Genomic DNA, 15,737 nt, shown 5'->3' with positions numbered 1-15,737 from the left:
ATGCCTAATTTGGAGCCATCCAAATAGAGCTTTATTTAATTGATGAAATCAGACAACTAGCCATCTCCATTAAGTATCCTGACCTCTCTGGAGGTCACTGGCAATGGGCCTCCTTCCATTATTTATGTATGGGTGGCTATTCAGTAACATTTTCCTTCCTCTGCCCTGTTTAAAGCAGTTGTTATAGACAATAGGCCCAGCACACATATTAAGGGACTGATCCAGCTCCCATTGAGGGCAGTGGGAGCTGGATCAAGCCTTAAATGAGTACAACAGGAAAACACATGAAGAAAGAGCGTGCATGTGTGTGGGAGGACTAAGCACAACCCCCTTCCCATCGTAACTATTGCACACACAACTGAAGGCAGAATGGAGATAAAGCCTGAGTGTTCACGTTGGCCAAGCTTTGGGGTCAACCTGGTATGCAAGGGAACAAAAGAGATGCCATGAATCAACATGCCAGTAGGGGTGAGCAGAAGGAATGCCTGTTTGAGCAAGGAGCTGGGACTGCGTGTCTTCACAGCATCAGGTGGCACTAAAGAATGTGGAGAAGAGTGAGGTCTTGCGGTGCCAATGGATCTGGTACAGGCACTGATTTGTGCTGCCGTATAACTTCTGAATTGTGAAAACTTTTGCAGTCAGTGGTTTGCATATAATCTGAAATCTGCCTTAAGCCCACACACAAGGGACCAGCAAAAACTGGTTGCTCAACAAAGGTGGCCTTCTAGTGAAGGTGGAGCACAAATTGAACTCAGTACATTTGGGGATATTTTGGTGTAGAGATTTCTTTAGAGAGTATGTTGTTTAATAAAGATATTAAGGATACCAGTATAGGATTCACTGTACCTACTGTTGTTGTTATTTCAATCAGGATTGGGGCCTCCTAGTGGGTGCTATACAAACATATAAGATGACAAGAATCCTACAAATCAGCTTGGGGTGGAAATTGTACATACTTTGGAAGGGACGTCATACAGCTGTAAATAATTTGGGATGGATTTTTACCCGCACATCAGGAGCAATCAATTGCATTAAAAATACTACAGTCACATGATTACTTGTTATCATAACGGTACAAAAAATACCTAGCTCAGCCCCAGTTCAGCAAGGTATTTCAGAACGTGCCCAAACTATATATATGTGAATCCTTACTGAGCCTACTCACGTGCTTAAAGCTAGGCATGCACTTAAGTATCTTGCTGACTTGGGCCCCCAATATCTCTAATTTTCAATCTATCAATTACTAGTTTTTATCATGTACAAATCTGACACCTAAACTGTGAAGCCTCCCTTTTGCCAGAATTGCTGGCTATTCTTACATTCCCTAGTATTTAAAACCCATGTATAAAATGCATCACTCTCTACTTTAGATAAAACTTGGACCAGAACATTTGGGTTTTGATTGTTTTGTTTTGCAATAACAAACAGTGAAAAAGTGGGTAGAGTGCTAAGGAAAGCAGCAGCCACACTTTCACATTCTACCTATTTCCCTTTACCAGAAGAACAGGACATGAGGGAGCTCAAAGGAGAACTGGAGGTCACATTTTCTATTTTAATTATATTTTGGATTTGTTATAACATCCTTGTGTTATAAAACACACATGGATCTATTCTACTCTAGACACACATGCATAACGTCCCTTGGCACAAATGGAATTCATGAGCATGTGTTGAGAGAACTGCTCCCCTAAAACTGTAGGACTGTGAACAAGGTTATAAGTATATCCCAAGGTTCTGGTAACTTTTAGAAACCACTCTAACCACTTTCTCTTGGTTTACTGTGACATCAGCAAATCCCCCTCTCTGTATGTGTAGCCTTGTAATTCACAATTATTCTGGGCCCATCAGTGTTTCTGGCATCTGAGCATAGAAGTGATGTTATTAGTTCATGTATTACGGTACTGTCCATGAATCCTAAACATATTCCAACACTGATTCCTGGAGTTCATTCATCAAATATTTTATGCTACTGTTCTTTTAATGATTCATTTATCCTTAGTAATATTTGTATTCTGGAGTGTGGCGTCTCTAGCTGACAGCACAATGCTCTGCTGAATTATCCTTTTCTTTCACAGCATAACAAAATAGAGCACAGTCAAACTGAAGATGGCCTTTAGTTCATTGTCAGAATAATACTGCTTACCAAGCATATCCAAACACATTTCTCAAACCACATGCAATGCTCTGACTACAAACGTGATCATAAAGTCATTAACCAGCATCTTAAAATGACGGTGTGATATACATATTTAAATGTTTAGGGAAGCCAAATGTATGCTTTTATAAAAACATATTCCATTTCAGCTTCAGCTTATATCAATTATGCAACATTGCACAGATGTGAGAATTCACCTTTATTTTTCATGAGCTACTAAAATACACTCCTTTAAAATAATATATATTATCTATCACTAACAGAAGCTTTTTTATGGTATTAAGTATTTGTCCCTCACAAAATAAGAGTCAGCTAGACAGAGATACAGGCTGAACATTCACAATATTGAGGATTTATTTTTACTAGCAAATTATCATTAGCAATAAAATTAAGGAGGAACTCATTTTACATGGTACAGCTTTCATTAAAGGAAGTAAATAAAGGTTATGCAACAATGAACCCAGCCAGTAAATTAGAATCCATGGCATTTTATATATTTTTAAACACACACACACACAATTCAGATTTACCATCTACTAGGTTAAACAAAACTATCAATTACTTCCACCTCCTGCAAACATCATCAAGCAAGTGATGACAAACATAATCCAAATTAATTTAAAGAGATTATGAAGTCACAATACTAATAAAGGAAGTCTTAAGACTTCATTTAACAGGGCTAAATGCTCAGAGTCCACTGTGCTCTTGAGGGGTGTGTGTATATAATTCCCATTAACATTAATAAGAGCTATGCACACACTAAGGCAGATCTCTGCTCCTCACATCCAAGGGTGAAGCAGGTTTGCCAGCTGGCTACCACATAATCTATCATTGAGGAGTTGCTATCGGCAGAGTGAGGTGTCCCCCACGCATTTCTGCCCAAAGGCTAACACCAGTTAGCTAGTTCCTACACCAGTTGGACAAGTCAGAGGTCATGGGAAATGATTCAATTGTCACATGCTTATCCAACCCCAGAAAGATTCTCAGTTCTTTTTCTGCTTTTCTCACCTGCCAGTCACTCACCTTTTCCTCCCTGCCTAAGTGAAGATGTGCTTAGCAAAGATGATTCTGAGCCCTTACGCACTACTACCTCTCTGTCCCGGCGTTTGCTGCTGACATTTGCACGTGTATGACGGGTGTCACGATCAGTGGCTTGTGTACCTCAGACTTTTGTCCCTGTCTCTTTCTCTCTCTAGGAGCAGACTGGCCCATAAAGGGGAGGCAGGGAGGAGAAACTAAAGAAAAAGCAAGTACTGGCAAGTGACCACCTCAGGCGTCACATGAACAAGGGAGGTTTATGTTGCCAAATATCCATGAAATAAGATTATACCCTCTACAAGAGATTGAAGACTGAACTCATTTTACACAAGGAGCTTGGTTGATCCTTTCCTGAAATAGGAAATGGTGGTGCCCAGAGGAGGCAGGAGAAGAGAGGGGTCTTTTGACTGGTTGTTCAAGCTCCTATATGGCGCACCAGTTTTTCAGGAGGAGTGATAGTATCTTGTGTGGAGGCTATGGCGAGCACGTTGGGTTTAACTTTGAAGATCTAATTAGATCACCTTGCCAAGGGCTAACAACCTGATACTGTTTATGTTTTCCACATTCAATGCGTCTCGATCACACGCTGCGGCAAGGCACCAGTGACAGACCCCCTCAGTACTTAATCTGTGATGAGCCACAGGTTAGAAGAAAACCAAGGAAATGATTTCAATCCAAACTGTATTTTAGGAAACAATTAACAGTCCTTCAGCAGCAGAGCAGACAGAGGATAGACACGGACGTTTTGGGAGAAATGAAGATGATAGGCCACCCTGGCAGAATTGTACATATGTAAGCAAAAGACATTTAAAACCAATCTACTTTTCCTCACCAAAGGGCAGTGAAGTTCTCTGGGCACAGGAGTAATTCACTTATAGTTCTTGATTCTGAAGTGCAACATGGAGGTGAGGTTCTGAATAAGTTGTGTCTTGCTCTACTTCTTACCCCCACAAAAGGAATTACACGATCTGGTCGCAAAGTCATCATAGCGCACATAAGAGCTTCAGCATCTTAACAAGGTAGCATAGGTCACAATCTGGACCAATGCATGAGCTGCACTGAGACAGTTTCATAACTTGATTAACAGAGGTTTGGAGTCAAAGATGTCAGCAAGACTCCAAGTTCTGGACTCTGGCAGAGCAGAATTACTACCGAGGAAAACAGCCAGGCGGAAAGAAAAAGATGTTAGCAGGGCCCAATCAACAACAATGCTACTTTTATAGGTCTTCATTTTAGGGACATTAGCAGTCAGCCATGTTTGTCTATGTGACTGGAAGTGATACAATGCAGGAAAAGGTCCCCTGGATCCATAAGGGCCAGCAGTTCTAAATGACAACTAGAGAATCACAGAACCACAAGACTGGAAGGGACCTTGAGAGGTCATCTAGTCCAGTCCCCTGCACTCATGGCAGGACTAAATATTATCTAGACCATCCCTGACAGGTGTTTGTCTAACCTGCTCTTTAAAATCTCCAATGATGGAGATTCCACAACCTCCCTAGGCAATTTATTCCAGTGCTTAACCACCCTGACAGGAAGTTTTTCCTAATGTCCAACCTAAACCTCCCTTGCTGCAATTTAAGCCCATTGCTTCTTGTCCTATCCTCAGAGGTTAAGAAGAACATTTTTTCTCCCTCCTCCTTGTAACAACCTTTTATGTACTTGACAGCTGTTATCATGTACCCTCTCAGTCTTCTCTTCTCCAGACTAAACAAACCCAGTTTTTTCAATCTTCCCTCATAGGTCATGTTTTCTAGACCTTTAATCATTTTTGTTGCTCTTCTCTGGACTTTCTCCAATTTGTCCACATCTTTCCTGAAATGTGGTGCCCAGAACTGGAAACAATACTCCAGAATTAGAGGAGAGAATGCTGATCACATCCCTGAATAGTACTAAGCAAAGGAAAGAAAGAGACACAAAACAATAGAAGACCCAGTTTCTTCCTTGAGGGATCCAGAAACAATATGGGCAGTGGTGACAGCTGTGGTACTGGGCCCTGAGACAGAGAGTCTGAGTGAAGCACTGTGATGCTCTAGTTGTTATGCATAGCCATTTGGACCCATCAGACACAGAGCGAAGCAAATCTCTTGCAAGCTCCTTAAGCACAGCGTGATCACTGAACATCAGAAACTGGCTAGCTGGAAAGAAAGCACCCTAAGAACCCAAGAGAAACTTACGCATTAAAATAGGTAAGATTCAAACCATACAAGTGCTGCATCAGAAGGCAGAACACAAGTTTTCAGTTACTGGAACAAAATCTCCTGGTTAGTAAGATTTAAACGTAAGATTCAGCAAAGACCATATGGGAAAAAAAATCCTGAATAGCAAACATATTCAGGCCCAGGGAAGATCAATCTTGGTGCTAAGAAATAAACAAAAACCAGACTTTAAGCTTGTCTAACACTTTTAAAGGGACATGGTCACATAATTGCTGGCACCTTTTTACTGTTTTATTGTAGTACTTTCTTAAGAGTTTGAGAATTCTTATAATGATTTGGGACTAATCCTGCTCCTATTGAAGTCAATGGGAAAACTCCTATTACTGGAGCAAACTGACATTGTTTCAGGTTTACACTAGTACAACTTGGCCCCACTGATTTCACTGGGACAGGAATTTGTCTTTTTGTCCTTTTCCACTTAGCAACATTGATTTTCCCTAATGTTTGGAATGGAACTGAAATGAAAATGGCTGTACTCTACACTAACAAAGTGCCCTGTCATACTGATATATAACTGAAAATGCTGACACAATGGTAACTGATATCAGTACATTCTGAGAATAATGTTAGTTTACTGTTGCTGTAGGAATCATCACAGGAAAAACACACATCATTCCTGTAGGGTCTACAAAAAGAGTAGTTATTTGGGGTTTGGTTAAATTTCTTGGTGAAGAAATGGCAATTAAATTACAAACCAAGCTAGTTAGTATCCAGAGGATTTTATTCCCCAGTTTATAACAACGTTAAAGTAGGTCAAAATGTGAGATTAGATCCAGTCAATGCCTCTTTAATAAGGTACAAGTTGTGTCATGTTAAAACTCTCTTCTCAATAACTTGTGACCACAAATAGAAAAGAGGCTCCAGACAAAACAATGATAACAGAAGGGCTTCCACAGCCAGGCCACGGCATCACCATAAGCTTCAAATGTAACAAAATGTGTCATCCCAGAAGAAAAGAAGAAATTAACAGCACTTAAATCACACAAACGCTCCTTGGGCAACCAAGTTACCCAGGGAATTGAAAGATCAGGTGGCCAAACATAACCTCCAGAAAACCCCATCATGTGCTCAGACTGTTGCTGAAGAAAGTTCAGAGGGGAAAACCAGTGGCTGAGCAGACTGGGGAAAGGGAAAATGAGGGGGAGAAAAGGACCACTAATGGAGAGCTAGGTGCAGACACTACTAATGTCTGAGAAAGGCAATAGTCACAGAGCTACGAAGATATGCCAATCCTAAGAACAGCACTGCCCCTCGGCATTTAAGGGGCACCAGGGATTCTAAATAAATCAACAAGTCTACAGATCCTGGTTAATCTTAATTTAAGAGTACAAAAATGCATTTAAAAAATTGGTCCAGTGCACACAGAAAAGATATAAGAACCCAGGAGGTTGCAAGGTCAAATCCATGTACAGGTCTTAAATGCTGTGTGAACTCAGCAGCCATTGGCTTCAGTGGGAATTTCCTCAGTATCTTGCAGGATTGGGCCCTTGCTGTGTGACTTTGGTCAAGTTAACGGTCCATTTTGTGCCTTTAGCATCCCAATTCTAAAAAGGAGTAAATGACTAAACATTAGAAATTGTACGTCAATTGAGCTACCCTAGATATGACCAAAAAAAGGCCTAACCTTCAAAGTAGCTCCATATAACAATCACTAGAGTCCTGTACACCAGCCTGCATCTATTGTTATTTATAATGCAGTGGTGCTCAAAATGTGCTAGAAGCTGTATGAATGCATATCAGGAGACAGTCCTCTTCCCAAAGAGCCATCTTTCTTTTCTCAAACTCCTCAGAGCACCACAGACAAGCGAGGGTGATCACCCTTATCCACTGAAGAGTAGTTGAATTGATAAGACTGGCTAAAACAGTGTAATAAGAGAGCACCTTGATCCCCAAGAGAGGACAAAATAAGGAGTGCTGGGACAGAGGTGGCAGCGAGTATCAAAGGGAAAATGAAGTGATGTGGATGGGATGCTCACACAAGGTTAACCAAGATCAAGATGGTGACTGATAAGAACGAGAAAGACAGGAAGCCATGGGAAAGACAGAAAAAAAAATAACTATACTGAATGGGAGACATTTAGCTGATCAGAAAATTAGCACGTTGAGTTAAGCCAGAAGAGTCAGAAGTCAAAAGAATGTGATAAAGGACGAACAAGAGAACTGATGTCAGTTCTAAAATCATCAAGAACTGTAAAGTCCAGATGTCCCGATAACCAAAATCATAATATTCGCTGAGAGAAATCATAGCTGTTCTCCAGTTATTGGTAAGTGCAAGCATACACACCGGGCCATCGCCCTGCTCTCACCAGGACACAGAGGCCAGGTGGGGCTGGGCACCACAGCAGTGCTCCATGCCGCCCTGGCACTACTCAGATTCTGAGAAGTCTGCATCCTCACCAGGGTAGCTGCTCCATTCTTCCTTCCAAACCCATTGTGATGTGCTGAGGAGCAGCAAGGACATTGCAGAGCCACCACAAGTGGCAGTAAGTAAGGGAGCTCACATGGAACCATGGCCACTCTTTGGCCCATGCAAATTAAAAGATGGGACAGGAAAAGGCAAGGCGAGTGATTCGCCACCATGCTACTCCAGCTTTATGCCTGTGTAACTCCATGGTAATCAGACCCAAAGTGTTCACAAGAAAAGATTTTCAGAGAATTGACAGAAAAGCAGACAGCGGGGGAAAAGGGAAAAATCTGACTTGCCCCATATCCTCCATCAACAAAGGGAAGGGCTGCTGAAAGCTGAGCCTCACTTAAAGTAGCGCTCAATGCTCCTAGATTATTCAAGGAACAGTAAGGATATTAATATCTTCCACATAAATATATATTAACCTCAGGAATGTATTATCTACAGGCAGTGAAGGTTTATTATCTAAACTCAATTCAGTTTCCGCATCACTATTTTGGAGTTCAAAGCTAAAGAGCCAAAATAATGGGCACTGGTTGCAGTAGAAACAGAACCTGATGACTCCTCCAAACGACATCACCGGATGCAGACTTCAAGGAGCTCACAGTCCGACAACCTGAGCTGCAATTTTTGGCATGATAAAAGGCCAAACACCGTGCATGCAACCCTAATAACAGATCCCACAGCTTTTGTCCTGAAACGCTCAAGAGAACCAATCTATCTGTCCTAACTGATCTATTAGCCCAAGAAGGACAAGAGTCAAAAAAAGCTATCCCTGAGTCAGGTGTCAAACCGTCCCACCCCCACTCCCCAAAAATCTAAAAACCCTGCACGCTCCGATCAGCAACAGCAGACGAGGTGGGAAAGCAGGTCATTTCTCAACTAACCACAGGCAGTGCCACAGTACAGCAGAACCCCAACCAACGGTGCCCCCAAGCACTAAATTCAGTCATTTCCCCGTCAGTCTCGTTTCTCAATTTCAGCTCTGACTCCTTTATCTTTTATTTCTTTTTCCAAAGACACACTTAGAGATGAACCCATTCATAACTGCCTATCCACAGACAGTTTGTGGCAGCATAATTGACAATGAGTCTGCTGCAAAAATGAAAATGCTGTTTTAATAACCTGAGCCTAAAATACGTTCTGTTGTATGCCTCAAAGGGTTTCAATAAAAAGTCAACCTGTAGAGACATATTTTCTTGGCTTAAACAACAATCCAAAGCATATAAATGTAGTCCAACTATAATGACATATTTATAGGCCAATAAAGCTTACATTGCAGCTTTCATACTTCACTTAAAGGAACTCTGTAAGAAGCAGTGTTATATAAAATAATTTGAATTTTTTTTAACTATAGCCCAAGGAATACAAATTTGTAACTTACCCATGTTTAACTGATAGTGTTTACACTGCTTAATTGCTAAAAAAAAATTTAAAATGAAATGACTCCTCATCTGGCTATTTCCATTTGATTTACCAAATATGGGTATTGAAGTCTATTTATTACAAATAACCCCAAGCTCCTAAATAATTCTAAAGACAAAAATAAATAACTAGAAGCCCTGGTAGTGAATGATTTTGTCAGGCCAATTCTTCTGGAAAAATAGGTTCTCATGTTTATTATGAATAATATATTACACAACTATTCTATTTTTATATACTGCATTGTTGTTATTCCTTATTTGTACCAACATTTGAAATAAATAGTTAGAAAAATATAAATAGACTTAAGACATTAATTACTCACATGACATGTTTGTAAAAAGAGAGAGAGAGAGAGAATGTATAAAATACACACCCTGAAAGGCAAGGATATAATTTTTGGAATCATGTTTCAGGCTGAAAACTTAACCTCAGAAATATGAGATTTTTATATATTTAATGCACTTCCTAAGGAAAAGACCTACATAATTTAATAGGGATGAAAACAATAAGTTTCTATAGAAATGTAATCTATTTCTACAGAAATTACCTTTAAAACCTATTGAATTTAATGGAAAATGATAAGGGGTTTTTTGAGCCATCCTTTAGAATTCCTTAGCAGGGATATAATTTTCTGTTAAATTTTAGAGGAAGGTCAAATATATCCTATAGGAAAGTAATCATTTTTATTCAACTACATAGGATTTTTTCATAAAGGAAATGTGCATTTCCACAAGGAAAATGTTTTCAGGCAATCATATTGTTTATCTAGGTCTTGTCAACAAAAGAATCAGAAATTTACTAGCCTACAACCAGCATTAAACATCGGTATTGCTAGCAGAGTTCACGAATCGTTTTCCTGACTACTTCAGGCAGGGATTTGTTTGTAAGAACTAGACTACAGACTACCTCCCCTAAAGGCCAGTCTAACACTATAAAACTGACCATCAATTTGCTGTATGTCATCTACAGAACAGAGAAGAAAAACCTTGCCCAAGAGACCGTGCTTGGAACCCTACTAGCCATGATTACAGCTAGCAAATTTCTAACCACAGCGTGCACTGTTTCGTTGGCATGATGCGGAGTGTTGGAAGAGTTCTCCGGGTGCGTACTTTACGCTCACTAAAGGTGCCATTTTGACAAGAGAGAAGTTTCAGCACAGGCAGGTCAACCGCTCAAGCTTCCCTACTCTAACTGGACTCATCCGCATTACAAATTTTATTGTGTTGACCAAGAAAACTATAGTTGCTCCCCATTATTTACTGAACAGGAAAACTACAGTAGAACCTCAGAGTTATGACACTAGAGTTACGAACTGACTGGACAACCACACACCTCATTTAGAACTGGAAGTAGGCAATCAGGCAGCAGCAGAGACCCTTCCACCCCCCCCACCCCCCCTCCCAAAAAAAAAAAGAAAGAAAAAAGCAAATACAGTACAGTACGGTGTTAAACAAACTACTAAAAAATAAAGGAAACCTTTTTTTTTTTGGTCAAGCTAAGGAAACTGTTTCTGTACTTGTTTCATTTAAATTAAGAGGTTAAAAGCAGAATTTTTCTTTTGCCTAGTAAAGTTTCAAAGCTGTATTAAGCCAATGTTCAGTTGTAAACTTTAGAAAGAACACCCAGGATGTTTTGTTCAGAGTTACAAACAACCTTCATTCCCGAGGTGTTCGTAACTCTGAGGTTCTACTGTACATTTGTTTAATCCCCTTAATATTAATATTACATTTAAATAAACCAAGCAGCAAGAGAGTTCTTGTCTATCTTTCAGCAGTTGCACCCATTCTCAAAAGCAACATGCCCAATGGCTAAATGTCTTCTTGTGCCTGTGGGTTTCAAACCAATGATAACCAGTCACAGAGAGAAACTTTAAAAAAAAAAAATGGAGTCAACTTTTTTTCTGTATAGGCACTGACAAAGCAGCCTGATTCATGAACTAAAAGAAAGCCACATACAATGCTCTCAGTGTTGGGTTTTCACAATTACGTTGTTATAGTTCAGATACCATATGCATTTTTAGTGTAACCCCTCTTTTCAAAGGCTTAACATGCAGCTATGAACTGTGTGTGCTACGTTTGAAGATAATTTTCTTTGGCTCTTGAGTCAATAATACTGGTTTTATAAACTTACCACAAAGGATTTGTTTGTTTGTTTGTCAAAAACAAAACAAGAGAATGTTAAAACTCAAAAGCTCTGTCTGAGAAGCATTCAGATTCTTCTGATACACCAAACAGATGCAAGGAAATGTACAAGGAATGTACATCTAGTTACAAAGAAGAAGAAACCTCTAACAAAAGTTCTGCAAGTGTTTTACTGTAGATATTGATTTAAAATATCAACTTTCAACCATAATGAAACATCATCCTGACTAGCTGTGAAGTTTATAAAGTAAGACTGACAAATTCACCTCACCATTTGCTTAGATGGGAAACGAGAGACTCAGCACTGTTGTAAGGTAAGTTCTATAAGGCAAATCCTCAGCTAGTGTAGGTAGACATAGCTCCATTGTAGTCCATGGAGTTATGCTGCTTACACAACTGAGAACTTGGCCCACTATCTTCAATTCATTTAGATGAGAAAAAAATTCTGCACATGGAGTTGGCAGAGTATCCGCCTTAACTTTTGATTTCTTACCTTTCATCCATTTATATGCTAAGCTTGAAGCTATCTAAGCTTAGCTTTCTAAAAAAAAAAAAAAAAAATGTACTACAGGAAATAAATTTCACTGAAACACACGTTGAAATATATTTACCTGTCAGCCAATGTGCATGTCAATCTCCCAATAAAGCTAATGGCAATTAGGCATATTTACCAACAGAAGACCAGCTGCCTCAGACGTCATCCTACGGCCCTTGCATAAGAATGTGTCCCATTAAAGGAAATGGGAGTTGTGTGCACAACTTCTACAAAGTTGGCATTTTTAGACCCAGATTCTGTAGCCACTTAGGCCCCAATTCTGCAAGCTGATACATGTGGGCAGATCCTGCCTCCACATCCCACTGACATACTGAAGTCAAAGGAGAGCCAGGCAGTGCAGGAGACCGTCCATGTGAAGCAACTTGTAGGACTTACATGCATATGGGGAGCAAGAAGCATCCCAAAAACTGTAAGCCTGCTTGCAGAGATTCAAAGCATTAGAGAGCCCATGCAGCAGAAAAGCTGTCCATCTGAGTTCCCATGCCTCTCCATTTTTGCAGAGAGGGAAAAGTGAGAAAGAAAAGATCCACTTCATCATGAAACCAAAGTGACGGTACAAATGGGTGTAAGTATGATTAATTAAATGGATTTTTTAAAAAAAACGTAGGCTGAATGTTACAAGAAACTTTAAAGTAAAACACATTGGACTGTGGAACAGTGTCCCAAAGGGAGTTGTGGAAACCTCATTACTTAAGACAATTAACACTGTATTGGACAAAGACTAGAGAAGCACTAGTGATAGGCAACAACCCTTCGTTGGCAAGAATATAGGCAATATGATCTAATAGGTCTTTGACCTGTGTCTTTCTTCTGTGATTCTAATTGCATAGAGAGAAGGCATCAGATTCAATCCCATATGATGTATAGCACATACTTGAGCCCAATGCCTACATAGTTTCTGTGGGAAGCCCTTGTAAATTACCTTTGCTTGCAACTTCAGGATTTGAGCCTTAGTGCTTACAGTCTTAGAGTCAATGACAGTTTTGTCTGAATAACCACTGCATGATTGGGCTTGTTACCCTTAGAAATACATTCACAGGTAGGCAAACAGCAATTTTAGAAAAGGAAACTATATTTACCAAGATCAGCCTTTTCCTTTAGAATGTCTTTGAAGTTCAGGCCACTGTTGAGTGTGGACTGCCTGTATCTCATCAAGGCTTCCTTCTGCCCATTCTTGCCCAGTTCCATGGGTATGACTGGGTCAGCCCGGAGACCACACTTCCACTTGGAGAAATCTGAATGTGCCCATTTTGCCAAATCTTCGAGCTTCACAGTCACCTTCTCTGAAACGGCAATAACTTCATCCTGCAAGATGTAGTCAAACGAGAACAGAGCATGTCATGTGTGGCTTATGATGAAAGATAAGTTTGTAGCACTGCCTCTTTGACATGTTATTGGAAAAGTTTATCTTGCTCTTGGCAGATTACTTTTTCTGTGATACAGAATATCCAATAACTCATGCAATTTGCATGCCATTTTAGTGTCACTGTTGGTTGTTTATTTGAAGCAAATATTTATGTGATAAAAAATGTCCAAGAACATCAGGGCAGCAGTCCTAAAATGTATTTTAAATGTGGATTGCCAAAGTGCATTTTGTATATCCCAAAGGCTTGGATGAAAGCTTGCTTTTTAGGTGCAATTAGCTGCAAATGTAAAAACTCATGGCTGGATGACTAATGGTTATAGCTAGTCCTCAAATAAATGGTCTAAGTAAATCTTAGATTCTTGGAACTCTGACTCACCAGAAAATTCCTGTGTTTATGGTACATTTTCCCTTGGCTTATACACAAATATTGAATTTAACTTTTGTCCTAAAAATTAAATAAAACTGTGATGTAATCCCAAAAGAAATACTGCATAAATGTTATGCGTTTCCCACCAAAAGAAACTTGCATATTCTCATGTTTCTTAAAACTTTTTCAAGAACAGAACTGTATTTTTCCCTCTTCTTAAGCATACATTCTATGAAAAAGCAATTTAACTTCAGTTTAGCCTGCTGAATATATACTTGAATTAAACATCTCTAATTGCTACATTTTTATCCTTCCAGGAAACAATCAACTCTTCTCAGTCATGATGAATAAGCAGAATGTTTTATAGCTGCCTACTGTAGGCAGGACTTAAGAAGGCTTCAGAAAAAGAAAAACCCTAACCCCAACTCCCACCAAGATAAACTTGAGATCTTTAAGTTAAATATTTGAAACAGTTGATGTTTTAACTTGAACTGACTTATAACACACCTTTCACACCACACATTTCTAGGTAAAACATGGGTGGTATAGTCACTTTAAAAATATTAACCATAATTCTTTCTTTCTCCAAAATAAACACAACTATTTAGGAATGGGGAAAAAAGAAAAAAGAAAGAAATTCTTGCATTTTCTGATTCTGGTTCTGTATTTTTTGCTTAACACATTCCTCAGGAAATAAAATACTGCTCAATAGCACCAAAAAAAAAAAAGGGGGGGGGGTGGGGTGGGAAGTGTGGGTAAGTTTTGTGATAAGTTACACACAACATGAAACCTACACAGTAGCTTTAGTAAAACGTAGATCTGATATTTCACTCTTCCTTGTATAACACAAAGTTGTTTTATAAGCAGTCATCTTCTATTACTTTTAGTGCAATAGCAAATATTTACTCAAAAATGAGCCTCATACTTGTACGCTAAGTAAATTTTAGTAATGGAATCTTTTCCTTTATCACTGTGCTGAATATGAACTTCCACTGAACAACAAACAATCAAGACAATGTTTTAACTTTCTGCTTATGACAAATGTGATTACTTTGTAAACAATGCTGCATACTACACAGTACATTTTCAATGGATGGTTTCACCCAATTTCATTACACCATCCACTTGAAATAAAAGATCTGTAGTTGCTATGCATTTTATAGCTATTACATGGTGATTATTAAATGTCAGAGTGAAAAAATTGAGTCTGCATGAAGACAGACTTAACAGCTTCTGGATGAGGTCTGCTGTATAGGATGTTGAATGGAATCATTAAGTATCACAATTTCTAATATAGAGTACTTAGAAACATTCTATTTAGCAGCATCTTTCATAGAAATCTGACTTCCAGATTAGATATGTTTTTGGTTAAAGTGTTATTTTCAAAATAACTTTTATGGCCAAATGATTATGATTTCAATTACCAGTTTCTTCATATCCTTTCCAAGAATTGGTATGACTAACTTTGGCTGGCATACAAAGTTAGCCAAGCAAACAACCTATTAACTAAAAGAAAAGTACAATCACTGTTACATCTTCAAAGAATTAACCAGTTTCAGACTACAACCTTCACAGACACGGTACATACAGAAACCATAAATCCAAGAATATTGGTTGATAAACAACCCGTGTGTTTTACTAACAATTCAGCAGCAAACCCACTTTGCAATACAGTCATATGCCAGAATTTAGTTGGAAATTTGATAAGGAAGCAGAAAAATATGGAAGATATAAGTATCAGGAAACACTAAAGAGCATAAATCACATGTTTACACTTAAAGTTTTGTGTGACAGCAAAATGACCACACACCAGCAACCATGACCAAAGTATTTTATACTTAGTTTTGCCTACATCAGTGTGAACGGCTAGAAAAAGAATCTTTGCAAAAATTGTCATGTGATCATGTTAGCAATTTGCAAAATAAGTATTGTGACCATAAATACTTTTGTGGCAGCTACTGTAATACAAAAGGTATGCACAGAAAGGCATTTTGAATCGGATTAGCACATAAACCAAGAGTATGAATACAAACCGTAACAAAAATTTAGCCGGTTACTGTGGT

General features: G+C 39.0%; 1 protein-coding gene across 1 annotated transcript in view; it reads right to left on the bottom strand.

The window, feature by feature from the left end:
• Window positions 1–15,737, bottom strand: part of ARID5B (AT-rich interaction domain 5B) — a 147,321-nt gene that overhangs the window by 114,944 nt on the left and 16,640 nt on the right. Inside the window, exon 3 of the mRNA XM_074958845.1 lies at window positions 13,021–13,246. Coding sequence (XP_074814946.1) covers window positions 13,021–13,246 — 226 coding nt within the window. The remainder of the gene's footprint in view (window positions 1–13,020; window positions 13,247–15,737) is intronic.

The sequence above is a fragment of the Natator depressus genome, chromosome 7 (assembly GCF_965152275.1).
Source record: "Natator depressus isolate rNatDep1 chromosome 7, rNatDep2.hap1, whole genome shotgun sequence".
Taxonomy (NCBI): Eukaryota; Metazoa; Chordata; order Testudines; family Cheloniidae; genus Natator; species Natator depressus.
Note: the sequence above shows the minus strand (reverse complement) of the source record. Positions and strands in the feature narration are given on the sequence as shown.